The 27,077-nt window shown below is 37.6% G+C and overlaps 1 protein-coding gene across 5 annotated transcripts in view; it reads left to right on the top strand.

Moving 5' to 3' along the window:
* WAPL (WAPL cohesin release factor) overlaps positions 1-22,463 on the top strand; it is a 133,832-nt gene extending 111,369 nt beyond the window's left edge. For all 5 annotated transcript variants that reach the window (XM_074544668.1, XM_074544671.1, XM_074544670.1 and 2 more), the window contains 12 exons: positions 1,417-1,528; positions 6,273-6,500; positions 10,401-10,512; positions 11,493-11,590; positions 13,121-13,197; positions 14,372-14,547; positions 14,862-14,977; positions 15,667-15,828; positions 17,049-17,256; positions 18,431-18,519; positions 19,536-19,631; positions 19,989-22,463. In XM_074544668.1, the coding sequence (XP_074400769.1) occupies positions 1,417-1,528; positions 6,273-6,500; positions 10,401-10,512; positions 11,493-11,590; positions 13,121-13,197; positions 14,372-14,547; positions 14,862-14,977; positions 15,667-15,828; positions 17,049-17,256; positions 18,431-18,519; positions 19,536-19,631; positions 19,989-20,054 (1,540 nt within the window). In that variant the 3' untranslated portion in view covers positions 20,055-22,463. The remainder of the gene's footprint in view (positions 1-1,416; positions 1,529-6,272; positions 6,501-10,400; positions 10,513-11,492; positions 11,591-13,120; positions 13,198-14,371; positions 14,548-14,861; positions 14,978-15,666; positions 15,829-17,048; positions 17,257-18,430; positions 18,520-19,535; positions 19,632-19,988) is intronic.
* The last annotated feature ends 4,614 nt before the right edge of the window (positions 22,464-27,077 follow it).

Raw genomic sequence — 27,077 nt, 5'->3', positions numbered from 1 at the left:
TTGGCATCAAAAATGTTAACCTTACTTTGAAAAAGTTTGTGACTTGATACCGGTGTCAATTGCCTGGACATGAAAGTAATTGTAATGTTAAATAAAATAACCATGCAATAATATTTTTATATACCTAAATTTTCCTTTCCGTTCAGTTAAACTAAAATAGTAGAGAAAGAAAAGCTTGAATCATAGAGAGAGGTGATGGCAGTGCTTTGTGATTTGACTGTGGCTGAGAAGAAGCTTTCTGTGCCTCTAAGAGAGCTACTTTAAAATTTATTTGTTCCTCAGAAATTAGCAATTAATGTAGTTGCTGGAGTATAAGAATGAGAACTCTATCACCAGTTTGTTTATACACTATGATAAGAATAAATTAATATATAATGACAGTTTAGGAATAATTTCATACGAGTGCTCCTTATTTGCTCATGTGGCAAAATTAATCATATTTTTAACTAATTCTTCACAAATGTATATAATGGAATGTAACTTACATCAGCACAACAAAAAACTTTTTTTTCAGTTAACACATTAAGAGAAAAGTGTTTTTGCAAGGAAATCAATGTGTAAGGATAGGAGTAGACGTAAGAGACTCAAGCAGGTCAGTAAGCTCTAACTGGTGCTGTTGTGGTTGGAGACAGAAAGACCCCTTTTCCTTTTAAACACCTTACTGTGGGAATTTCTCAGAGGCAAGTTCCTCAGCAGTCATGGAAGAGTTGATTGCAGAATCACTCCCACATTAGTGCACATTTAAAAGCAATGTATTTTTAGCAGTTGTTATGTTGCACTGTGCTAGAAATGGCAGGCATCTTACTGAGAAAGCTCGGGGGAAAATGCCATTTTTAAAATAAACTGTTATACTGGTCAGTGATTACTGATAGATTTGTCAGATCTTCTCTGAAATCTATAGTGTTTCCATCAATTATAAATGCAGCAATAAATATAAAAAGAAGTTTTATGGAGGCATAAGTGAGACTAGTAAGTTAATAAGATAAGCACTAGATAGCCATGGAAGTTCACATTTACAATTTCTCATAATGTCTTGGTCTATAATGAGCTCTCCCATGTCTCTAAATCAGAGCTTCATGCTTAATCCATGGCATTTTACTTTCAATTTAACTACTGGAAATTTTCAGCTTTTTTTTTTAAGAAGCAAATTAAGGCTGCCCTTTAAAATCCTGATGTTAGTCAAGCTTAAACTAAAGCAGACATAGTTTGGTGCTGATAAGCAACTTGAATAAAACACTGCTCACCAGTCACTGTTCACCAATTACAAACCTGCCTTAGACAAATTTTAGAATAAACATTCCAACAGTTTACCAAGGTCTGAGGCACATGGTCAGTCCTGTGTTGAAGACTTGTTTATCTGCTGTTCTTGTTGAGTGTGTTCGTTTCAGTGGTTCTAACCCAGTTCATTCTCTCCAGTGTAATCAGCTTGGCGACCAAGTGTGCCATGCCCAGCTTCCGAATGCATCTGCGGGCACACGGGATGGTGGCCATGGTGTTCAAAACACTGGATGATTCCCAGCACCATCAGGTATGGATCCCCTGTGCATTTCATTGGAGTTTGGTGATACCTGGTCTGCTGGCTGGGGATTTTGTTCAAGGTCAAGCATCCAGTATGTTGTGTACTGGTGTGTGTGTATATATATATATATATAATGTGTGTGTATATATATATATATATAATATGTGTATATATGTATATATATGTATATATATGTATATATTTGTATATATATATGTATATATATTTGTATATATATATGTATATATATTTGTATATATATATGTATATATACAGTCTATCTCATGGTGCCTCTGGGATCAGTGGCTCCATTTTAGGGAGCACTCATTAGTGGCATAAAAAATTAGAGCACCTGTGTTCAACTGGCAAATTCCTTATTCCACTGTTGATGGGCTTCTGGGTTTGGAAATTTTTTTTTTAAAAAATAGGGATTTTTTAAAAATGGACTGTGATTTGGATTGCTATTTTACTTATTCTCTTAAGCTTTTACAGAGTTTTACTGTTGTATTTTAAATTCTTTCAAATACATTTGAAAGGAATCCTTCCTCCTTATATTTAGAGGTGGCTCTCAGTGCTCATCTCCAGACTTGCTTGTATGGGAATTACCACCTCTTCTGTAGCTGTTGTAGGGATTTTTTCATGTCTTGTGCTTTTCTCCTTGAGCACTGCTGTAATTGCAGTTTTGGGATTCCCTGAGCATATATAATGTTCTGTTGGATTCTAGGAAAGGTAAGTTTCATCTATTTATGGTAACATGACCTGAGAGTTAAACTGAAGCAGTTTGGTTTTCCTTCTTATTGATGTTACCTCTGTGGGGTATCCCTTGAGATATTTTTACAAAAGCTGGAAAGATGAGATTTTGCTTGAAATGGGTAGTAGCTATGTATATCAGTCAGGTTTATAATTTTCTGTAATAGCTCTAAGAAGAATGGCATACAATGCAGAATGCAACTTTGCACCCCCAGAAATAGACATTTCAGAGATGGTATTTGACATCTTACCGTGGGTGGGGGGGAAAAAAGCTGTATTTTAAGTAACTGTTTTAGAATAATAGCTTATTTTCCATCTCCCTCAAAAATTAGCAATGGCTAATTGTAAAACATAGGCACCAGGTTCAATGAGTTCATTATTTTGTGAGCTGTCAAAATAGTGCCAAGTGATACTAGAAATAAATGAAGTACAGTCACTCTATTTAGGACACTTGCCACCACTGAGTTGCAGGAGATCAGCAGAGGACAGCTACAGTTCCCTGGAAAATGTACAAGCTTGCTTGGGTGTATTTTTGGCTGTCTTTTAACAGTTACCATTATTCCTTCATTTTCAAAAGAACTAGCGCATGCAGTTGAAAAGGAAATTGCATGCTATTATTAGTCTGCAGTAACAAAAAGCATTGATTATTCACTATTTTCAGTATATTTGATGAAATGCTCTCTTTTGTCAAAGAAAAAAATTGATAGTTAATGTTTGAATAACGTTACAGTACATTCTTGCTACAGGTTTTACATTATTGTGAAATTACTGATTTTTCAAACTATTCTTGATAAATGGTAATGGGTATGCCCTGACTACTGACAGTATGTGCTTCAACACTAACATCTCTGGATAAGCTCACTGTCTATACTACCCTTTCATTCACTAATTATTTCACTGATACTAAATTTTTTTCCAAATGAATAGAAATTTCTCCACTAAATCTCAGTTCAAAGTAGCTGAAGAACAGTAAATCACACTCAGCTTTGCCTGCGTGGCTCAAATCCCTGTAAGATAAATAAGAACTGAGCTAAAAATGCACAGTTATTTGGTTAGTATTTTCTTAAAGTATTTTGAAGATGGGAAAACTGCCACAATGACACTATTAATGGAAACAAATATGAACTTATACTGCATTCGTTGTTGTAATGCAATAGAATAGACTGAGTGTACAGGGGGCTTTTAACATTTCCATAAGGAGTATAAAGTAGCAGTTGCATACTGGCAGTTGGCATTTCTTGAACCAGCAGGGAAAACAAAATGCCATCCATCGTACAGAGCTTTGCCCAAAAATAACAACGTGAAAATTACTTGTTCCACCAAATTTTTCTTGTAGACTTGTGTTTAAGCATAAGTTTTTAATTGGCTTTGTCTCTTCAGTAGTGCTCTGTAAAGATTTTGAAGCATTATTAATTTTTAAAATAAAAACTATATTTCCATTATAACTGTCAATAGTTAAGCACGTAAATGTGGTTTTATAATGTCTTCAGCATGAGAATAACTTAAAAAAAGATAAAAGTGCATTATATGTAGTGCTGAACCCTAGAAAATAACCATCTGTTCCCACAAGCTGGAGTATAAATAGAACAAGCAAGAGAAGACAAGGATGAGAGTGGGTGTAAGTGGTCTGCCATTTCTGGAGTGTGTGTTCAAACTAGGATGTTTTCCTGAATTCTGAAGAAGTATGGAGTGCAAATCCATAGTTAGATACTCCATGAAATTTGTCTAGAGCAAATTGTATTTATTTTACTTTTTTTCTCTTCTCTGCTTTTATTTGGAAGCAGAATGTGTTTTATGCATCTTGAGGAGTAGAGTGGGATGGAGGAGGCTCACCTGAAAAAATCACTCTTCTGCTGCAGTCTGTGAGGGTGGCATTTGGAAGGATTGATTTGGTTCTTTGGTTGGGTTTTTTTGTTCTTTTAGAATCCTGATCAAATATGAGTTGTAACAACGATTTTTCCCTCATTCCAAACTCAGAATTGTCTGTATGGTAGGGCATGAGATAGCTTTCAATCAGTGTGGTTAATTAAACACTTAAAAAGGATCAGAGCAAAATGTAGAATTGTTTTATTTGAGATGAAGACTATAGGGACTAGGAGAAACCAGCTTTCCAAAACCCTTATCACTGGTATGAAGCTAAAGCAGGTTTGTTCCATGCTGTAAGCACCATTCACATTTGAGATCCTTGGAGTATCTGTAAAGCATTTCTGAGTAAGGATCTAAGAACAGTCTCTGACTGTTTGAAATAAATAATAATGGCGGCCCAGATTATAAATCCAGCACTTTCCCTCTGTGAACTGCTGCATACTTTATAGTTGATAGAAACTCTCTTGGGACCTTCAGCATTTTTTTTTAAACCAGGAAACTCACCTAGATAAAGCTGGTCATTAAAATATAGTTCTTCATAGATGTTGAAGTCCCACATTGGCTGAACAATAATTAGCTAACCTTTGGTTCCTCTGGAATGTGTGCATTCCTGTGTCCTGTTTTACCACTTCCATTCTGGAAGAACCCAGTTGTTCAAGGAACCTGACATGTGCAGTTTAAGCCAGCTGCAAGTAAATGAAGAGTAAACAATTTCTGTGATTAAAACAACGAAATTGCAAGGCTGATGGGAGAAAGTTATTGAAAATCAAAGGTAAACAATGTATACCTTCTGCAGACAGGTCACAGAGATGCTTTCTGCCTTACATCTGGCAAGGCTGAAGTAGTGATAAAAGGCTGGGGTAGCCTTTGGAAACTCTTCCTTCCTTCAGTAGTTCAAATGCATCTTTGGTAGTTGGTCAGATTAAAGTCCTTATTCACCTGAGGATTTCCTAACTCAGACAGGAAGGAGTTTTGACATAGCTTTTGATAGACTGTCAGCTGCCTAATCCTGCCTTGGAAATGCTGATACTGCTTAGTATGACCAGGTATGATTATTACTTCTAAAATAAACAGAGTAGATGATGATTGCTTTGATGGTTGGCTGAACTCTAAACAAGATGTTAATCTGCTATGACACAGAGTTCTGCTCTTTCCTGTTGAGCTGTACAACATTTATATTCCAGAATTAGTTTGTTTCCATGTTTATATATCTTATACCGAAACAATTTTTTCTGTAACTCCTCCAGTTATTGACAGAGGTTTCTGACAATTTTGTGCCCAGCACACCTCTGCTCCCAGTGAGCATTTCTCCTCTTTCCTGTAACTTGGAGCTCAGTGCTCTCAGTCCAAGTGCAGTACTTAGACACCAGGGATGGATGGCTTTGCTTCACTGCTGTCACTTCCTGACAGTCATTTTCTGCCTTGGCTTTTCTGGAACCTCATAAAAGTAGAGTTTAATTCTTTCTTCAAGAAGAATCAAGTATTCTTTAGCCAGTTAGATGTGCCTGTACACCAATTCTGTATAAGATATGGGTGGTCAAGTTAATAACGTTTATGTGTTAAGGACTGATGGGGATGGACAGTGAAGCTGGTTCACACTCTGGCTGCATCTGAAAATCAGAATTCCACTGGAAAGAAAATGTGTTTATGCTGGATAAGTTTGGATAAACTATTAACTGACAGACCCATTTGGCAGAATCAGAATTTATGTCCCGAGGCACTCCCTCCCTGCAGACAGTGTCCCTATCATCTCTGGCTTTTCTGGTGCTGTCACCAGTTCATCCCCTCAAACCAGAATGTTCACCTACCTTGCCATGTACCCTGAGCTGGAGTTACTGTTTCTTGCTCTGTCTGCAGCATTGAGTCTCTAAAAAGTAGAAATCCCTGCTTTTCTATGAGGGCTTTGTGAATATATTGAGTGCTTTATGTCTCAGTTTTACTTGTCAGGAGAATGCATTAGTAACTTGCTAGAAGGAATCTCCATTCAACAGTGGGTGCTCATGCAAGTGCTAAGACTGGGGCTCTGTCAGGCATTTTCTTTTATGAATCTTCAGCTTGTTTATTAAAAATAATGAAAGGTCTGCCTGAGATGTTAGTAAAAGCTAACTTTTTTTTTTTCTTTCTCTCCCAACCCAAGAATTTGTCCCTTTGTACAGCAGCTCTAATGTACATCCTTAGTAGAGATCGCTTGAACATGGATTTAGACAGAGCTAGTCTAGACCTGATGATACGGCTTCTAGAATTGGAACAAGATGCTTCCTCTGCCAAGCTGCTGAATGAAAAAGACATGAATAAAATTAAGGAGAAAATTCGGAGACTGTGTGAGACTGTTCACAACAAACATCTCGATCTCGAAAACATCACGGTGGGTAACATGCTTTTATTGGAAAGCCTTCACAGTTGTGGAATGCTTAATAAAATGAAATTTGCAAGCATCATCCTTCATTTCACATCCCCAGCCAAGGATTCCTGCTGTTTCATCTACCTTTTCTATATTCCTGACTGCACTGCAAGTGTTTTCTTCAAATTGGAAATTTCCTTTTTCAGAAGTTGTTAGTAGGGTAAAGTTAGGATGTTTTCAGCTGTCTGAGTCTGTTTGCCCCTGTTAAGGGTAGCTAGTTACAGGGAGCAGTTGCAAACAAGGAGCACTAAATAACTGTGTGCTTGAAGCCCACACTTAGATTGATTGACTCCATTTCTTTGCCTAAGTTTTACAAGTACTTTCACAAACAGGGGTTTGCGTATGGAGTTAAGAGTATTGTGTACTAAATTAAAGCTGTGGTGCAGGTTTTGACATTTAAAAAAAAAAACCTGTCCTGCAGAAACTGATTTTCCCCTACCCAAAGTGTGGCAGTTCTGTTGCTTATCATGAATGTAGATGAATTTTTTCCTTCCTTTCTCAAACATACTTGTTCTTTATGAAAATACCTTCATCTGTAGCAGAATGAGCTGGCTCTGTTTAGGTTCTGTTTAAAAAGAAATTGGATGCTATCATCAAGCTAGCTTAGAAAATGAAAAGGCTAAGTTGCAAGGTTTTTTAGAATAGTGTATTTTAAGAATTGATTGACAGATTGATTAGATGAGTGGCCATAAATTACAAAAACAAGTTAATGTGTCTTTGCTTTTGCCATATTTCAGTATAGTTGATGTTAGTGTAATCTTAATTTTTTGACATCCTGTATACATTCTTTTCAAGATTCTTATTAGGGTTTTTGCCATTTTTTCTGTAATGCTTATAGCCTTTTTTCTGTAACGCTTAGGCTCAATGGGAGAAGCTTCTGATTTATTGCTTATGAAGTGAGCTTTTCACAGCTTTGTCTGTGCAAGTAATGTTCTAGCTCCTGGCAGTAATCTGCAGTCAGGATTGTGTTCTATATTCAGTTGGACTAAAAGATGTGCCTTGTTGAGCTGGCACTTTGTTCTGTAGCTTTTGGGACTTTTGTGTCACTTTAGGAAGAGTTTCTTTGGGGTATTTTCTCTCCAAATTCTGGCTATGGAACAGAGAGCTGAATTGATATCAAGAGCCACTGTTCTGTAGCTTTAGCAAGAGCTGAATTTTGAGTGAGGAAGACAATATCCATGACATCATTGTTAACTTTGGTAATCAGGTTGTGTGGTGACAATGGAATACAAATTGCCATTTTTAGGCTTGTTTCATACAAAGACATGAAAGGTGCTGGCAGGGAGCTTGAATTAACTTTCTGGCCTTGGAAATCTGCAGAGAAAGAAAGAAAGAAATGAGATTATATTCTGCACTTCAGTTTACAGTCTGAAAATACCACCACAGAAGGAAATCTATTCTCTAGGTGGTGATTAGCTAGGATTTGGTATAATCAGAGTCTTCTTTCAGTGCTGTTTTGGCACTGAAGGCAGCTCACATAGCAGAGTTTGTCAGTGCCAGGATATCTCTTGCACTATAAAATGTAAGACAGCTCCCTTTATTAAGCATGGAACAGCTGGTGCAGGTTCCTCATTGCTAAAGCATCCAGCCACAAAGACCACTGTCTCCTGCTTGAGCTTTTCTCATATTCATAATCTGATCTAGCCTGTTGCTTTTTTATGAACTGGAATTCTCTTCTTGTTTTTTCTTAGACATGGATTTTAAAAGGAGAGGATATATCAAAAGGGTCTCTTGTCTTGTGAGGAAGTTGTTCATAAGTAAAGGGCATTAATATCCTCAGCCATCAGTTTCAGCTGCTGTATTTGAGGGTTTTTCCCTGAGGCAGCTCTATTTCTTAAATTTATTTCGAGCTGTTGCTGTAAATGCATTGAATATTGTAGTACCTCACAGATGGAAACTGGTTTCCTCCCAGCTGCACCATCTAGAAGCAGAGACTGTATAGTATTTAGAGAATATTTGCAAGCCAAATGAGATGATTAGGTTCTCTTTCAGTTTAAAATAGTAGCAATGGTAAGTTGAGACCATAATGAACTTCATATGTTGAAGATCAAGCTGCTTTCATGTAGATCCCTGTCATAAGATACAATAAGTAATCTCTGTTTTGTACTAAATGACAGGCAGAAAATGTAAAAAAAATGCAAATCTTCTGAGGGTGAAGAAAAGCTCTGTGCTTTTTCAGACTCAGACATACCCAGTGAGAAACAAGAGGATTGCAGCAGATGTTTTTATACCTCCAGTTTGTGCGTAACCAGTCACACCTTGGCTTGTTTGAATCTTACACAGATCAGGAGAATGTGATCAGTTTGCCTTCCTCTTTCCATAGACAACCTTGTTTGTGTGTCTGTCTAGAAATGAGGTTGGACTAAGTTTTAAATATTCAGAAGTTCTGTTTTTTTTGATGGCTATTTATGTTAAACACATAAGCCCAGAAACCAAGGAGGTGTGTGCAGGTTGAGTTTGTTCCAGGCTGGCTGTGCTGCATTAGAAGAAGATAAACCTGAAGAACCTGACCTTCACCTCAGCAAATGGCCCTTACCTTCAGTGAGCACAGCCCTCTGCAGCTCCTGCTTTTGCAGCTGCCTCCTCACTGTTGCATCAGAACAAAAGCCTTCGGGGTGACTTCTGTTTTCAGATGGTGAAAGAGCTTATTCTGGTTTTTGTTCTCAGCATAAGGCTGGAATATTAAGGCAACCATGTTTTGGGCCTTTGGTGTTAAAATTTTGTAGTAATTGACAAAAAAATTTGAATGTAATGGATTATTTTAGTCAAAAGCAAAAGGGTTACAAGGTTTCATTGCTTTTATTTAAAAAAAGGAGAAAATTGGTATCCTTATTAAGTGTGTACAAATATCAGATTATATTCTCTTATTTGAAGTCCTGGTGCCCTATGACAGGAAACTAATAACTGTGTTTTAAATATTGTGTGGCCTTTGAGCTTTTATGGTGTAGGTATTTAGGAAATTACCTGACCTACAGTAGATTTTCTGCTACTTGTGTTCTCTTGATCCTCACAACCCTTTGCTGAATCAAGGATTCTTTCATTGGCCCTGGAGGAATGCTGTTACTGTTATGTTCATAGTGACAATGTGCTGCAGTACTTGCTCCTACAACCCAGAAACAACTTTGGGTGTTAACTCTTCCTTATCTGATCTTTAACTCTCTTTTCCTTTTTGGAAATGAAGTATTTTGAAAGCAAGAAAAGCAGCTGGATATGCTAGGGAGTGGGGGGAGGGCTCATACTGACACAATGGAGTGTTTGCTCAAGCCTGTTGAGTACTGTTCTACTTCCATTTGCAGGGAGTGAACTTACCTTTACTGTTGCTGAATTTATATGTATGTTCCTCCTTTTTCCAAAAAAATATATCAGTAAATAGAATAAGGTGTCCTGCAGTTGTTCAGTTTAATTGCTTTATTCTGTAGGTTTAAAATTAAAACCACAAGATACCTGCATTGGAAGCAAATGTGATCTTTGAGCAGCACAGCCCCTGTATCTGAGATTGAGAAGCTCTGTTCACTGGGGATTTTCTTGATTTTTTTTTTTTACTGCCTGACTGATTTGTCCATTTACTTCCTCCACTTGTTTATTTTGGTAACAAGAGAAACAGATGACAGGAGTCTGCTTGGGTTTTCTAAGCTATTAATAAAATAAAGAAATTTTGAAAATGCCAAATATCTTTTTTATCAGTATTGTCATTTTTTAAAGATATGCATATTTTCCAGTCTATTCTTGCTCCCTCTGGTGGTGCCTCTCAGAGCCTGTACTTTCGTTTTTGTGGTTTTCCTGTGACGTGTGTTTGTGTGGCTTGGTATATTGGCTGCAGCTGCATTTGATGATTTCACTAACTCCAGAACCTCTCTCTTTCAGACTGGGCATTTGGCAATGGAGACGTTACTGTCTCTCACCTCAAAGCGAGCTGGGGACTGGTTTAAAGAAGAGCTGCGGCTTCTGGGTGGTCTGGATCATATTGTAGATAAAGGTATAGTGGGGATACTGCCTTGACAGCATGACAAAATAGTGAATTGCAATAAAATGTTTGCTTTTTGTGATGTTCCTTTCCTGTGGTTAAAAATAGAAATAGTATGTATTTTTCTTAGCAGTGTTAAAAATAAAATACACAATTCAATACCAAGTAACTGAGAAATATTAGTGATTTTAATCTGTTTCAGGTGGGATTCAAAGTAGTTTGCATGTTAAACAGAATGTGTAGAATTTTCCATTACAATGTATGAGAATAAAAGTGGCTTAAGCTTGGATGGAATGCTGTTACATATCTCTGTACAGCACACTTATTCTAGAGTAGAATCTCCTTCATAGTCTCCTAGAATTATTTTCAGACCAGATATTTTTAAACTAAATATACCAAAGGAAGTAAACCCTTCAAGAAGAAATTCGGTGGGGGGAGGGTTCAAAGATATGCCTCAGTTAGTGTGGTTTTGATCAGAATCTCCTAGCTAGGAAAAGGGACAGTTCTAAATGAGTTCTTGACCTGAATAAAGCTTGGTCTTGAATAAGCAGTGGGAGAACAAAGAAAGGACTGGAGAGATGGAAGTATTTAATTTGAACATAGTTTCAAGTTATTGTTTCAGAGTTGTAAAGTCTGGGAAATGTGTGCTTGTCCTGTCTCATTTCTCTTCTAAAAGACTCCCTTAGAATTAAGGAACATAGTCATGTGCTGAACACTGTTATTAGCAGGAGAAAATAATATATATGGTTAGGTAATTTGTAACAGCAATCTAAAACTTGTCAAGACAATGTTGTAAGGGGGTTTTTTTTCTCATTTACCTGGAGAAATGAAAAGTTTTGGAGTGCTGATCATGTCCTCATGATTATTTCCTGCCATTAGAGGGGTGCCAAGTGTAAAACAAGTTGATAACTCTTGAGTAGCTGCGTAGTTTGTACACCTGGCTTTTGGAGACCTTTTACTTATGGAGAAAAAAAACTTCTTTTTGTGTTTAGTTAAAGAATGTGTGGATCACCTAAGCAGTGATGAAAACGAAGAGAAGTTGGTTGCTTCCTTATGGGGTGCAGAGAGATGTTTACGGGTCTTGGAAAGTGTGAGTATGAGCAGATTTCTGAGAGCTGCTTCTTAAGCAGGTCTGGTTTACCGTCTTTCAGTGTATAGGCACATTATAGCTCTATAAGGTTGATTTTTATTTTTTTACAGACTGTACTAACTTTCTGATGCTTATCAGCATTTCTGTAATGTTTGAGAATTTAATTTGCTATTCTGTATGTGTGTACCGCATTCCAAGATTATTTGTGTTAAAAATAACTAAATATAACAGGATACTTTTTCTTAAGTTCCTACAAAAAGCTGCTGTTTATGGATGTTGTTTTTGAGGCATGAGTTTTGACTCTCCAATGTGTGTCTAGTAATAACTGAACATTATAGAAGTGGGATTTTCTTAGAAGCAATAAATCAATGCTAGGAGTTGCTACTTTAAGCCATCAGCTGGGGAAGTGCTGAAAATTGTCCTGAAGGGCAAACGAGCCCTGTCATCAGTTGAGTGTGTAAATGCAGATGGTAAATATTTCTTGGAGAACATGTAAGAAAATCAAAATACATGGTACTTTTGTAGAGTTTACTTGACAGGAATGGGGTGTGTGTGTTTCTCTGCAATGCCTTCACTGAGTTTGATGTTTGTTACTGGTGTTACCCTGTTTTTGTGATACCCTGAGGAAGCAGAGGAGCCTTGTTATATTCTAGCAACACATCTCCACACATCAGCAAACATTTGGGATCAGAGTACAGGTCAATGAATCTTGCTCAATACCTTAAACCCAAATTAGAGGGCAAATAGTTACAGTGGTCGCTTATTTTCTTCACTAAAGTAGAAGGACAGACTTAAAGATAGTGTCTGTGCAAGCTAAAATCTGAGAAACATGAACAATTGTTGAAGGGAGTTTTAAAAATTCTCTTTACCCTTCTTCTCAGCAGTGAGAAAAAAAAAAATCAGAGTAATTTTCTGCTTTTATATTCAATAGATGGAATTGCCAAACAGGAGTAGAAGAGCCTTGTCTAGTGTTAGAAAATTCAAATTTGGACTTAGGGGTGTTTGTGGTGTAGTAAGATCCCTAGAAACTTGGGAGAGATGACAAAATTCAAAACACGCCAAATCATGCAAGTCCAAGAAAAGAACTTCTGTTGCTTCTGAAAATTGACTCCAAATTTCAGTCAAGGGAATCAAGGAAAACCTTGTGTGTTATGGTTGAATGCATAATAAGCTTTCAGAAGTTGATTTGATGTCAAGTCCTTAAAATGCCACATATATGATTGTGTTCTCTATACACACTTGGATGCTGTAGTCCCAGAGAGTGGATTCAGGGTTCTGCTGTGGCAAAACATTCTGCTGCATGTTTCTGTACTTTATCAGGGGAGATGGTTTTATCTTCAATGCCACAGTTATTTCGAGATGAAAACTCCAAGGAAATAAATACTGAGAAATGAGAAGTGAAAGTTTACACTGGATAATAGCCAAGAAATGTGGAACTGAATAATGTATAGTAGTAGGAAAAGGGAATGCTTCTCTTTCAGGGAAAAAAACTCTCTTATTTTTAATACTACTCTCTCCTTCTCTCTTTAGGTAACTGTGCATAATCCAGAAAATCAGAGCTATCTGATAGCATACAAAGACTCTCAGCTCATAGTCTCCTCAGCTAAGTAAGTTGGAGAAAAAAGTCCCCAAAACCCCAGTTTTGTGACATGATAGGGTAAACAAGCAAATGCTTTATACCAGAAGATTCTAGGGATGAATAACCCCAAAATTTCCACTGTTGGTGTTTCATTGAGTAAAGTTCATGTAGATAGGGATTTGGGCAACTACCTGAGTACTACCAGTACTGAGCACTGTGTGCAGAGCTGCTACTGTTGGGTCTGTACAAGCTGCAGACTGTGGATTCAGCTGCTGCTCCACTAAGAAGGAACAGGGTGAAGTGACATTTATTCATTGTGCTTTTGTTATGCTTAAGTGTTTACTGGAATGGAGCATAGCAGAATTGACAGTGTAACTAAGAATTAAAATAGGGAAATCTTGTTCTTGGCATTTCTCCCTGGCAGAGATTCTTGTACAAGCACCTCTAACCCATTTATCAATCTGGGTGAGGTCTCAGTTGGCTGGCAGAGCCTGTCTGCCCCTTGTATTGCTCTTCATAACAGAACAAATGAAGCTGAAAGTTTGACTCTGCAGACCTCATTGGAAACATGATTTCATGGTTATAGGTTAGATATTTGGAGTATTTCTTTAAATAAAAATTAAGCAAACCACAGTTTAATATGTTACTTAAAGCAGCATATATTTTTGACATTTCTGGTTTTGTTCATAACTGAAATCAGTGTGGTGGTTTAACATGAAACTGATGTTATGCAGTAAAGTCATGCCTGTAGTCCATTAGTGTTACAAGATTAGGGTATTACTGCTGGGAAGTCATGTGTCATTTCTTACTGAATGGAAGTAGTTCTGAGAAGAGAACAAGAGAACATTCTGGTAACACTGTCAGAATCATGTTGTGCCAGAGGATATGAGAGGCTGGATTTGTAGGAACAGGAGATATCTTTTGTAAGATCATGTGATGAAGCTGGGAAGGAAAATTAACTTGCTCTTGAAATACCAAGCTGATAACGCCCTAAGATTTCCAGGTTTTTGTTTACACAGTTTTCAGTTGAGCTTATAAAAGATTCTACAGGTGATAAGTTTATTATCTGTCCCTACAGACTGGGTATCAGAAAAACTGTGCATAAAGCTCTGTTTCAGGATTTTTTCCCTGTGAAACAAGTCTACAGGTGGAATGCTGTGTATGTTGTGGAGATAATTTTGTTCTGCCCCTTCTCCCTGCAGAGCACTGCAGCATTGTGAGGAGTTAATCCAGCGATATAATCGTGCTGAAGACAGTATCTGTTTACCAGACAATAAGTCTGTGCCTCACCAGAATGTAACTAACCACGTGGGCAAAGCCGTGGAAGACTGTATGAGGGCCATCATTGGGGTCTTGCTCAACCTGACAAATGATAATGGTGAGATAACAGATTGTTTGCATATTCTGTGCTGAGGTGTCAAATAAACCATTAGTGTAAATATATTTTGTATTGATGATGGTTTTTCAAGTCCAGTGCTATAAAACAGTTATCCATGGTAGATGTTTGCTTACAGCCCTCAGTAACCTGTCTTTGCAAGCTGGCTGAGGAGTTGCAAGTGTGAAATGTTCAGATGAGGGCTTGGGCTGAGAGAGGCTGGTTTGTCATTAGAGCCAAAAGTTTTTTATTAGGCTGCTTACCTTTATAAATGTGAATAGTTTTCACTATTGAGCCTCTGAACTCTTTGTCTGCAGAATGGGGTAGTACAAAAACAGGTGAACAAGATGGTCTGATAGGCACAGCGATGAATTGTGTGCTTCAGGTTCCCAAGTTCCTACCTCAAGAACAGAGATTTGATATTCGTGTGCTGGTAAGTTCTTGTGCTTCTCATATCAACAGAAAATGATTTGCCTCCTTATGCACTGAGCTGCTCTGGTTCCTCATTGAGGAATACTTTCCCCTACAGTTTTCAGTGACCATATATATACCTGAAGTGAGGTACTTAAAGTTTTTGCAAGGATTTGGTGTGTTTGAGGGTTTTTTCCCTTTGGTGGGAAAGAGTGCAGTGTTTGATGAACAAAGAAATTTAGCTAATGTATGTGAATTAATAATTTTCCAACATCTTTTCAGTTTTGGAAATATGGTTGGTATTATTGTTTAAGTTAAAGGCTTTGTCAGATTTACCTCAGCTTATATAAAATGGGTCAGAGTGGCCTAATAGCAGCACTGAAATTGTATATGTGAAGGATCTCTTATGAACATAAGCTCAGGGTAGGACACCTAAATCCCTAACCTCTGTAAAGGAATTCTCAGCTCCAAAAATGTTTTCATGTTGAGAATTGGAAAAAACAGATTCCTGTATAAAAGTCCTCCTGTACAGAGATCTCTGTTCTGTCTTGTATTTCTTTAAATCCTGATCTCCTCGTCTCTTAGACTGTTTCATATAAATTGCATATTCTCAGAAAGATAAGGACAAAGATATTTATCTGAATAGATGTTTTTTGCTAAATTGTCTTTTTTGCAATGTGTGTAATCCTTTTTGACTCTCCCATTTTGCAGGGATTGGGTCTGTTGATCAATCTCGTGGAGTACAGTGCCCGGAACAGGCACTGCCTTGTCAATATGGAGACATCGTGTTCTTTTGACTCCTTGTGTACGGGCGAAGGAGACGAAAGCCTGAAGATAACTGGACAGATTGATGCTGTTCAGGCTTTAGTGCAGGTGAGAAGTGTTTGTCCTGCAGTAGTTCCCATTTCTCATTATCAGACTGTCAGGAGGAAGGGAGAACTCAGCAATGAAAATGTGTCAGTTTTCTGTTTGGCATTTTGAGGAGTGGAGCAAGGTGGGGGAAGATTGCTGCTCACAGCCCTGAGTTCTGCAGTGCTGTCCATTACAGAAACAGCTTCCTGTAAAAGACAGTGCTTTACAGACATCCAGTAAAACTCTTTTGTTCCTATATAATTTATTTATAGTTTTATTGTTCCTAGATTATTTACTTTGACTTCTGTTTTAAACCAACTGTAAGCTACTTTTCTCTTATGTACTTTGCTTTCATAATTTTTTTGAAGTGCCATGTGTTTAAGACTTTGCAGCTTTAAATTAAAAAACAAGATCATCCTTTATAAAAAGCAATAAAATACAGTAAAATACAGATGTAATGATTATGGATGTGAAACAGCAGTCTTAAATTTACTGTAAGAAAAAAGAAAAATCCACCAATAAAATGAAGACATTTTTAAAAATTATTAAAAAAAAGAAATAGTTTCACCATGCAAACTAAAATTAGAAAATGGAAAGGAAATCACAGATGTCTTGTTTCAGTGGAGTTAATTTTATGGAAGCTTTTAGCAGTTGTATTTAACTTTGTGAAATAACTGTCCAGTAGCAGACAAAAGAATCAGTAAAAATAATAATAGTGAATATCTTAATATATGGAGCTTGGCAAAGCAATGTTTAAACTGGTTGTATGGTATAGGAAATAATTAATGAGAAATAAGTGTCTATTACGGGATTCCTGGTTCATTCACATCCTTTGCGAAGTCATTTTAAATTACTCCCTCATGTTTTTGCTCTAAGGAAGCCAAGAGGGAATAGTTAATATGAAAAGAAAAGGAAAATTGGTAGAGAACAAAAATGGACAGGAAACTATGGCAGCTTTTAGTCTTCCTGCCATGTCTGAAGGAAAGTGATTGAAGTTTTAGGATGCCCAAGAGGAGCCTGTCAGGCAGTTCAGCACCAGGCAGGGAGACCTTGCTGTGGAGCACAGCGCTGGGGTTGGGCCAGATTGTATTTTCCTTTGAGGAAGAAAAGCCTATTCTTAAAAAAAGTATTGAAGGCTAATTGTATCAAGGGGTAAATTGTGAACAGGAAATAGAAGTATGAAGTCAATGTGTTTAGGGTTTAGTTTCTAACAGAAATTCTCCTGGAATTCCCCACATCAGCTGTTCCTGGAGTGTGAGCGAGCGGCACAGCTGGCCGAGAGCCAGACGGACGAGCTGATTAAAGAGGCTCCCACAGCTCAGCATGATCAGAGTGGGGAATGGCAGGAGACAAGTGGGGAGATCCAGTGGGTCTCCACAGAGAAGTCAGATAGTACTGAGGAGAAGGATAAGAAGGAGGAAGATGATGAAGAACTTGATCTCAATAAAGGTACGTTGTCTGGCTGTGATGAGACAGTGTGATCACATCAAATCCTTCCTTGTCCTCTGCTTCCTCTCTACATCCAGTCTTCAGGGCTGAGATTTCCTCAGTGTATCCCAGGTGAAACTGCTGCATAAGTAGGAGCCATTCACTTCTGAAGCACGAGAAGCAGAAGCTGTTATGCTGTGGTGTGTTCTTAAGTTCGTTAGTTTGTTCTCTCTATTTTCTGTATTACGTCTTGCCGCGCACTGTTATGCTTCTTTTAACTATTATCTCTTTCTTTTAAAAAAACCCAAAAGAAACAGAAAAAAACCCCAGACCTTTTTAGGACACTCTATGTACAAAATATTCTGGAAAGGATGACTTTTAGGCCATTACCTCCATTCTTCTGGAACAGTCCTTGAACGTTACCTGCCTTAATTTTGTTTTCCAGGGTTCTTTTTCAAGCTACTTTAAGAGTTGGTTTTTTCCCCCTCCTCTCCCTGTTTGCTTCTTTGGTCCCCATCTGCTTTGTGTCTGTCTTTTCCCTTCATCAGTGGTGTCTAGAAGTGCATTGATGTACTGCATCTTTGGTAGTTTGTTCCAGGAGTTTGAGTATCTCTCACCTGTTAATAGTTTGTCTCTGGAAAATGGATTTGCAACATCATTCCTTCTTGTTTAATCTCCTAATAGTAGATGCAGTCTATGGCTTTTAATAGTGTTTTCATCTTATATTAATAGGTGTGGTATGTTACCTTCTCCAAGCTTTTTTTATATCCTTGCTCCTTTTTGTAGCTCCATCAACTAGTGTCTGCAGTTATTTGTAGTTTTTCCCAAAATGCTGAGTCATCAGCAGAAAATGTAATAAACTACTTTGGGTGAAGTTTTAGAGGCATATAGTATCACATGAAACATTTGGATTGGTAGTTAGGGGTGTTCAGCATACAGTTTGCACATTGAAATGGCAAATGACAAAATACTCTGCAGCAGAATGAGTTGAAACTAAATGAAGACCATTTTTCTTGTCAAGAATGTGCTGCTGAGTCAGTAAGTGTGGTGTTTCCTGATCTCTGAAATCTCAGTCCAAAAGCTCTTTTTGTTTGAGGAAAAAGCATTCTGGAAAGTGATAATGAGGGATTGTATTTGCAGCAGTAAAAGATACCAGCTGCTTGGAGAATACAATAGACTGTTGTCTCTTTTACAGCTCTTCAGCATGCTGGGAAGCACATGGAAGACTGCATTGTGGCCTCATACACAGCATTGCTTCTAGGCTGTCTCTGCCAGGAGAGTCCAGTAAGGGAATAAGTTGATTCTAAGTCCAGTATAATGTTTAATGAAGTGGTAATTTGCTGTATGGAAAGGGGTTTATTAAATTGGGCTTCAGTGTGAACAATATGTTGGTGAAGCTACACTGGTGTATGCAGCTTTGGGAAGAGTTGCCAGAGTTATTCCAGCCAAAAATAATTTTTTGAACATCACTGTGTTTATCAAAAACAGTTGGAATTGAATATTTGACCTCCTTTACCTCTCTCCCCTTCCTTGTAGCCAGCAAAAGAATTTGCTTTGGAAAGGCAGAGGAAAATTGGCTAAGCCTGTTCCTTCTCAGTAGTTTTAGTTAGCAAATTACCATCAGACTTATTTATTCTTTATCAGTCTGCTTTAGTTTTTTCTTCCATTGAAATCATATGAACTTGTGTGTGTCCCTATTAGTTCAAAATAATTGTCTCGGATTGGAAATACGTAATAGAAAGCTGAAGTTAAAAATAGAGAACTCCAATGGCTGAGAACTCAGTAAAGTCTCCTATGAAAAATGTGTTCACATGCAAATGAGTTCAGACCTGCCTTCAGGCTTGTCTGAATTTACCATGGTGCAGAAATGGCCTTTAAGGTGCTGTTCTGTGTCCTTGCACTGATCAGTTTCAGTGCTCAGAGTGAGACTGACAGTGAGATCAGTAATTCTCAGCCCTTCACAGTTGTAAAGGGAGAGCCTCCCCCTATCAGGGAGTGATCTGGTGGCTTGATAATCTTGTAGGTCCTAGGAACATCTGATAGTCTTTTTTTTTTTCTTTTTTTTTTTTTAAACTTCAACAAACCAATAATAAAAATTTCTTTAAGCTATTGTTTTCTAAAAACAGAAACACCGTGAAGATATGAGTATTGCTTAAAAGAAACTTAAATCATAAAGATGGCAGCAGAAGCCATCTTTATGCTGTGAATATACTTGTCTTAGTGCATCTCACATGCAGCTCATTATAGTTCTGAGTCAGAAAAATGTTTCCCAAATAAGACAAGATTGTTTTATTTCTTAGATCAATGTGACTACTGTGAGGGAGTACTTACCTGAAGGGGACTTCTCGATAATGACTGAAATGCTCAAAAAATTTCTCAGTTTTATGAACCTTACTGTAAGTAATGCATATTTCAAGTTTATATTTGTAGATATTTTTGTAGTTTTGTTTTCTGTTAATATTTCGTGCCTTTTTAGAAGCATCATTAACATTTTTCAGTTTGTGTCTTCATAAGAGCACAGGATGATAATTCTGTTTTTTAATACTGAAAGGCCATTTGTCTGTCATAATTTTGTCTGTCATTGTATTGTGATTGGCCAGGAAGATATTTCTGAATTAACTGCCTGAACCTAGTTGCTTTTACTGATGCATAATCGTAAATAGTAAAATTCTGAGAATAGAATAGCTCTCAGATATTTGAAGGAGGTGCTACAAATGCTTATTTGTTACTTGTGTTTTCTATTGCATTTCCAGTGTGCTGTTGGAACAACAGGCCAGAAATCTATCTCTAGGGTGATTGAATACTTGGAACACTGCTAGATACTTAACTTCCGCTGCAGGCACTCTCATGCTGGAGCTACCCTTAGACAAAAGAAGAAGTCATGAAAGAAGTCCTTGAAGGATATACCAAGAGCATTCATCTGTGTCATTCGTGTTCGGATTTTTAAGGCTACCTGGTCTCTTAACCATGCATTCAGCATTTTCTAAAAGACAGTTACTACATCAATCTGCAACTATCAAAAATGAGGGGAAAGAGGTTCTGAGGAAAGTAAATAAAGAAACCTTGCTGTTTATGATGCAGTGCAGTATTTAAATATTTTTGGCAGGGTTTACCCTCCCTATCTTTTTTCTTGCTTTGTTCGTGACAAGTTTCAAGGGGAAAAACTTGCTGCTGATAGTGCAACTGCTGTTTACTGTTGAGCCACTGTTTCATGCCAGCCAGGTGCAAAGGCAGCTTAGCTACTGAGGTATCAAACAAATGTTCTAATAAAGAAGTTCTGGACAGCAGCACCGCTCCTATTTGAGTTTAATTTGCTCCTGCTTTTTTTATTACTAGATGATTCCAAAATCATAAAATATAAATTTTTAAATACTTTTGTGATTTTAACTACTGTCTATATTTAAAATTTGTTGGAATCCAAAGAGGCGAGGATTGGATAGTTTATTTTTTATACTGTTTTGATTGAAATTAGGTTGTTGAACTATTTCTCAGTTCTAAAACTCCCATGGCCCACGTACTGTAACCCGCTAGACCATAATGCTTTGTAGTTCCAAGAGCATGCAGACCCATAAACACATAAAGCCATTGAGGGTATGTTATCCACTAAAGAAATAGTGACTGTAAAAAGCTGTGCCCTTTTAAAGCTGTTAAAATGCAAATGAAATAAAGAAAGAAAGAAAAAAAGATTTTAAAAAAACTCACTCGCAGGGTAGTTTACACTTCCGATAAGCAAAAACTTTGAAATGCTGTTTTAATTTGTTTCAAGGAAGAACTCAAGGTGTGTTTTATAATGTTGAATACAATGAATTTGGATGCTTTAGGGGGAATAATTTTAAAGAAGCTAAAACACCAATGGGGATTATTGTTTCCAGCTGACATAATCTTTCTATTTCATCCTTCTGTAGTATGACAGAGTTGAAATGCATACAACACAAAGCCTTAAATTGCTGATATAGCTAAGATTTTGTTCAGTCTGAGGTTTAGTTCACAGCAAAGCATTGTGTTTGAGGACTTAAGTGGAACAAAGAATCCCAGAAAATACATGACTTTTTAAACAATTTTTTTCTTGCACTCACTATTCAGACCAACAGAATTGATTATTAAGTATTTTTATTAAGGTGGTCTTGAATATTTGCAGACTGTTCTGCGATCTGCTTCATTGACATTTTTAAATACCTGTATAGGTAGTTACATCATGTTACTCCATTGAATTTGTAAAACTTGAAGCCATAAAAATATTAGTTCTATGTATAATGAGGGGGAAATAACAGGAAATCTAACCTGCTTTTAGATCTTGTGTTATCTCCGTGTATAAAGTTAAGAACTTGTGCTTTTGTATCAGTGCCAGCTGTAAATTTTTTACATACAGTGGCTGCCTTCTATGTCTTCCTATTTTTGATAATGCAGATTGTTGGGAATTCTGTAAGGAAGTAACTGATTAACGGCAAAAATCTTACGTTGGTCATTTTTTTTTGCATTTTCTCTCATCACCTTCTAAAACTTAGTGTATCAGTGTAACTTAGAAAAGTTTTTGAGGTTGTGTTCCCCTTCTTCAAAAAAAAACCAAAACAGTATTGAGAGAGAGGGAAAAGGTATATGTAAATGATCTGCATCAGGAGAAAATCATTAAATATTTGGCCCATGTAGTTTTTGAATTTTAGAGATTTTCACATCTATAATGAGATTTCAAATTGGTTATGTAGTTTCATGTGGGGAGATGGCAAGAGAAAAGAAGATGCAAATATGATGATAGGGGAAAGCAGGGACAACTACCTTTCTTTGTTACACTGGTAATTGTTTGGGAATTGATTTACCTCAGTGTTTAACAGTTTTTTTTTTAATGTAACTAATTGTCAAGCACTGACAAATGCAGATTTTTTTTTGAGGGTGGGGGGAGAAATCACCCTGTGAACTGCAGTGCATTTTTGTGTGTTAGACCCTCAAATAACTCTGCATTAAAGGGTACTTGAGGTCAACTTGCAAATTAAAGTTTTAAGGTAACATTTTTTCCATTGTAAATATTTGTGTAAATACTCTCAATTGGAAATTAGAACAGTAGAGTACTTTTCTGAATCCAATCCTATTTTTATTTTATACAGTATTTCTCAGCTGTGATCTTTGGAGCAAAAGCCAACGGCAGGAAAAATAGTTTGTACCAGTTTCATGAAGTATGTCTTTGGGTTTTTGTAAATAATTTTAACTCAAATAAAATTGCTACTTTCAATACATATCTTGTCTTTTAACATGCAGTAAAACACTCCTCTGAGTGATTGCAGACAAAGGCAGTGTCAGGTAAATTGCTAAAAGAACGAAGTGAAAAAAAAGGATGAAAAAATGATTAAGGAGCGTCCTGAACGTAGTGCTTTGCTTTTCATCTCTGTGTTGGGACAAAAAAGTTCAGTGCCTGGACCTGAGGCTATGGTCAGTCAAACCAGTCAAGGCTGGAAATTATCTGGATATGATGTGTGGTGTCTCTTGATGCATTTTGGAGTTCTCTGCACAAGTTGATCTTTCAGTAACAACTCTGGAGAGCTGTAGTCAGAATAACATAAATGTGATAGAGCACAGGGGAAATGGCACAGTTCTTATGGTGAGACTTTTCACATCATGGGGGGTATTGAGTGAAAAGGGAGGAAATTGCCATGAATGTTGCTCTGTTTCTTGATTAACGTGAATGATGCTTTAATTTCAGGATGGATTTTTTCCCATGGATTTTTCCTTAATTGGTACAAGTAGCTATGGGTACAATATGCAATAATTCATGAACTGTAACACGACTTGAATGTGATGTGTCATCTCATTGCCACTTGGAACAAGCAGCAGCATAATGTAACCTTTTCTGTGCTGCAAGGGAGTGGTACTGGAGCTTGAAACATGGAACAGTGTGTTATTAGTGTGTGGTGCTGTAAGAGCCAAATGCAGCTTTATGTAAGCAAATGTTTTTAAAAAATCTGGTAAGAGTATTTCCTCTTCTTTTGTCAGTAGTTATGTAATGGAAGCATTGTGTGGAATGCTTAGGGGTGACATCAGCATTTTCAGATTAACAGGATAATTGTGAAGCTTCTACTGAAGATTTAGGAGTCAAAGCCTTTCTCATAAATTATTTCCCTTTCAATCTGTTTTGAAGTGCTTGATTTGCATAGGAGAAAGTGATGTGGTCTGATGCCTGTGATACTGATTTATCTCCTATTTCCTTTCTGGGCATCACTAAGCAGAAGCTAGAGTATACTTGGTTAGCTGGGGCTATAACCAGGCAACCCCACATATCTTTTCCAGTAAAGTTTCTTTTCATGAATGTGATACTTTTCTAGTTTAAAAGGCATAGAAAACCAAAAATGTGGATTTGACTTCAAAAGATAGAGGATTTAGGTAACTGCCATTCTTCTGCATCAAGCCTGCCCTTATTGGATGGCCTGTTAATTGGGTTTTTGAAGATAATGAGATTGGAATTTACCCTGAATTCCACTAGTCAAGTGTTTTCAAAACCAGGCCACTGTAATTTTTGATACTGCTGCTTCTCTTCCTCTGTGTAATATGTTAATTTGTCTTTGGAAAAAGGACACTACTGGGTTCTTTCATCTGTGTGGAACAGAAGCCTTTCATACTTACTCTTTTTTACTTGCCCTAAAGATCCCCTATCTAAGGGATTGTGATTTATGAAGATGTTTGCAGCATCAGTAGGTTCAGATAGTCTACCTGTAAATAAAAATGAAACCATTATAAATAATGCAACTGCTACAAGTCCTTACCCAAGGTCGGTTTGTTTGCTAATGCCACAGGATCTTTGTTCCAGTTGTGCAAACAGAACTGAATTTGCAGCTGCAGGTTGTGCCCCAGGTAGCCACGCTCGGTGGGATACATCTGTGTGAGACAGCAGCACTCTGGTGATGCTCAGGGGGCTGCAGGGAGCCCTGAGGACAGCAGCCCTGCTGGGAGCAAAGGGAGCTGCTCTGGACAGAGCCTGACGCTTGAGAGGCAGACGTGTCACCTCCATCACCTACTGTCCTCAGGCAGTATCTCCACATCTCCTGACCCGCTGCTTGAACTTCAGCTCATCGCTCTGGAGAGGTAAAAGCCAAAGACTTTCTCTCCACGTGTGCAAAGCCACATTGGTAAATAATGAAGAGTTGTGCAGGTAGTAGTACCTATTTCCAGAATTCTAGTCTGTCTTAGGTGGACCAAAGTTACTTAAAGGAAGGTTCATTCAACTTCTGCAGAGTAAACTCAGGTGGTATCTAAAAGGAGACTCAGGGTATAACAGGAATTGTATTAGATACACTGCTTAGAGTAGGACTCCTTTATATCTCCTGTATTATAACAGAAGATTTTGTTGTGTCTCTGCATTTATTTTTTAAAGGCTGGGAGGAAGATTGCTAACCTGGGCTGTGAAGTGGATGAAATGATGTCATTCCAGCTGTAAAGCTGACCCTGTGATGATGTCCTAGAACAAGTTACTTTGTTTCTCACTGTTTGCAGTACATAAGGCATGCAAACCAAGGTGGAAGGCATTACTGCAGAAGTTTGAAGTGAGAAAGGGAAGGAAGAAGTCGATTTTGTGAAATGATACCATTCAGGAGCCTTGCAAACACCTTAGCTCTAGGAATGATGTTGAAGTTGTGGAACTGGGGGGTTTTGTTCATGGATGCATTGTTGGCCTCTTACCCCAAATGTGTCTCTTGAAGGCATTTCTGGGGAAAAAGTTTTAAAATATCCAGGCCGAGTTTTCTGATCTATTGTTAAATGTATAGTAAATTTCAATTCAATTAATAAATTAACAAATTTATTAATTGAATTGAAGTACAAACCATAAGGAAGTCTTGGAGTAAGATCACTTTGTGTCACAGCTCTGTGCAAAGGCATGAATTTGGGTTCAAAAGCTTGATGTTCAGGTTACTGAGCCTTAAAAAGCAGTTCAGTAATGTGTTATATAAAACTGCTGTGTAACATCTGGTGTCATTTTGCCGGCTCATATATTAAACTTTTGTCTTCATTTGACAAGGAATTTTAAAGCGAAGCTATCTTACCCAAATTAAAAATATCTAGGTTGAAGTGCTATAATGAAATTATACTTTAGCAGCAGAAATTGAACATGGTAAATTAAATAGAAGTGACACCATTATTGTTTGTAGTCTCCTTTGCCCTAACTCTTTTTAAAACCTGGCTATAAATTTTTAATAAGGAAATTATTCTTCTTAGTAGAAAAATCTGATTGCAGTTTGTGTGCTGAGTATATTCATGCATCTGAAATATCCAGTTTCAGAATGGAGCTTCATATTGCAAAACAATGGGTTTTTTGTGATACCTTAGATTACAGTGAGAGCCTTTCTGAGGCTTTTGTGAAAACAAATTTGTAGCTATTTTAGCCAAGATAATCATGTAAGTTCCTTCTTATTTAATGTAGGTTCTAATGGTTATTCAAGTATAATTTCAAATGTGAGACAAAAGCAAACATACAGGAATTTAAGTCATTTAAGTATCCGTGTAGAATATAAATTGGAGTTTTACTGGGGAAAAGAAGTAATCTAGAATGATTTGTTAGTCTATTATACATCCAGTCTAGGATTGTAAAAAAAAAAAACAAACCCCAAAACCTAAAATCATTCTGTTGAGAGAACTAAATTTTGATGCTCATCACAAGAAGAGACAAATATACATCTATCCAGGTATTATTATACAATGTTTAGAGGTTTATACAAAGATGAACTGTATGTTAATTTTATGCAATACTTGTGATTAGCCTTCAGAAGTTTTCAGGATAACTGGTTTGTGCTCTTTGATACATGATACAGCTTCAGCTTTTTTTAAATCTGAAAATGCCACAGGATCTATGTGCTTTGGTTTCTGAACTTTGCTACCTGGGATCAAGTGAAGCAGCTCTTGAACCACAGGTGTCTGTTGGAACCTTGGGTGCAGGGAATATTTCTCTGTCAGGGAGGTTTCCACAGGTGTCTACACAATCCCACCCTTCTCTGTGGATTTCACCTGGTCACCATTTTCAAAATGCTCAATTCAAAGCCTGCTAAGCTCAGTCAGTCCTGCATTGTGGTGATGGTCTTTAAAGCTGAGCTCAGTATCGTTTTCTGTGAGAAAACCTCAGCAAATGCTGAGTTCTCAGCAATACCCAGAGTGCTGTTGTGTCAGTGAGAGCTAGGGAGCAGGGGCACGGTGCCAAACCCATGGCTGGGGCTGGCCTGTGCTCAAGGCTTTGCTGGGGTCACTGGGAGCGGCCGGCTCGGCTCGGGCTGTTCACAAAGGAGCCCGAACTGGGATGGGGGAGAGCGCCTGCTGAGGCTGTTTCTGCACCAGATCTTGCTGATACCAGAGCCCCCCCATGTTTCTCAGGCTGATTTCAAACCCCATCTGGGTGCTGAGCCATTGGATCTCATTCCAGTGAAAGCAGCACATGGCACTGTTGCAATGCACTTTCTCTCCTGGGTCTAAGGAAGGAAACACCTGCATTAAGATTCCAGAAATTACAGAGGCAAAGGCCAGAAGGAGTTTCTATGAGCCCAGATTTCACTAACTACTGTCATATGTGAGATTCTACTCAGTCAGTGTGTGGTTTGACTTCTCAAACCTCTTCAAGCAGTAGAGGTCATCTTCCTTTCAAACAGAATTGTAGGCAGATGCAAGACAAAGATATCTGAAAGAGCAGGACTCTCAGTACATTGCAGTAAGTTTCCACAACACCAGTAAATGTCTAATTATTTCAGGAGCTTATGGAATTTTTGATGTCCTGGAGATAAATTAAGAACTGTAAAGATTGAGACTTGTAAAAGACAATGATTTTTCAGTGATAGCATCCTAAAAAGTGGTCATCTGCCTGTAACCAGCAGTGAGGA

Source organism: Zonotrichia albicollis, chromosome 7 (genome assembly GCF_047830755.1).
Source record: "Zonotrichia albicollis isolate bZonAlb1 chromosome 7, bZonAlb1.hap1, whole genome shotgun sequence".
NCBI classification, from domain to species: Eukaryota; Metazoa; Chordata; class Aves; order Passeriformes; family Passerellidae; genus Zonotrichia; species Zonotrichia albicollis.
The sequence above is the reverse complement of the archived record's forward strand: the minus strand, read 5'-3'. Positions and strand labels throughout refer to the sequence as shown.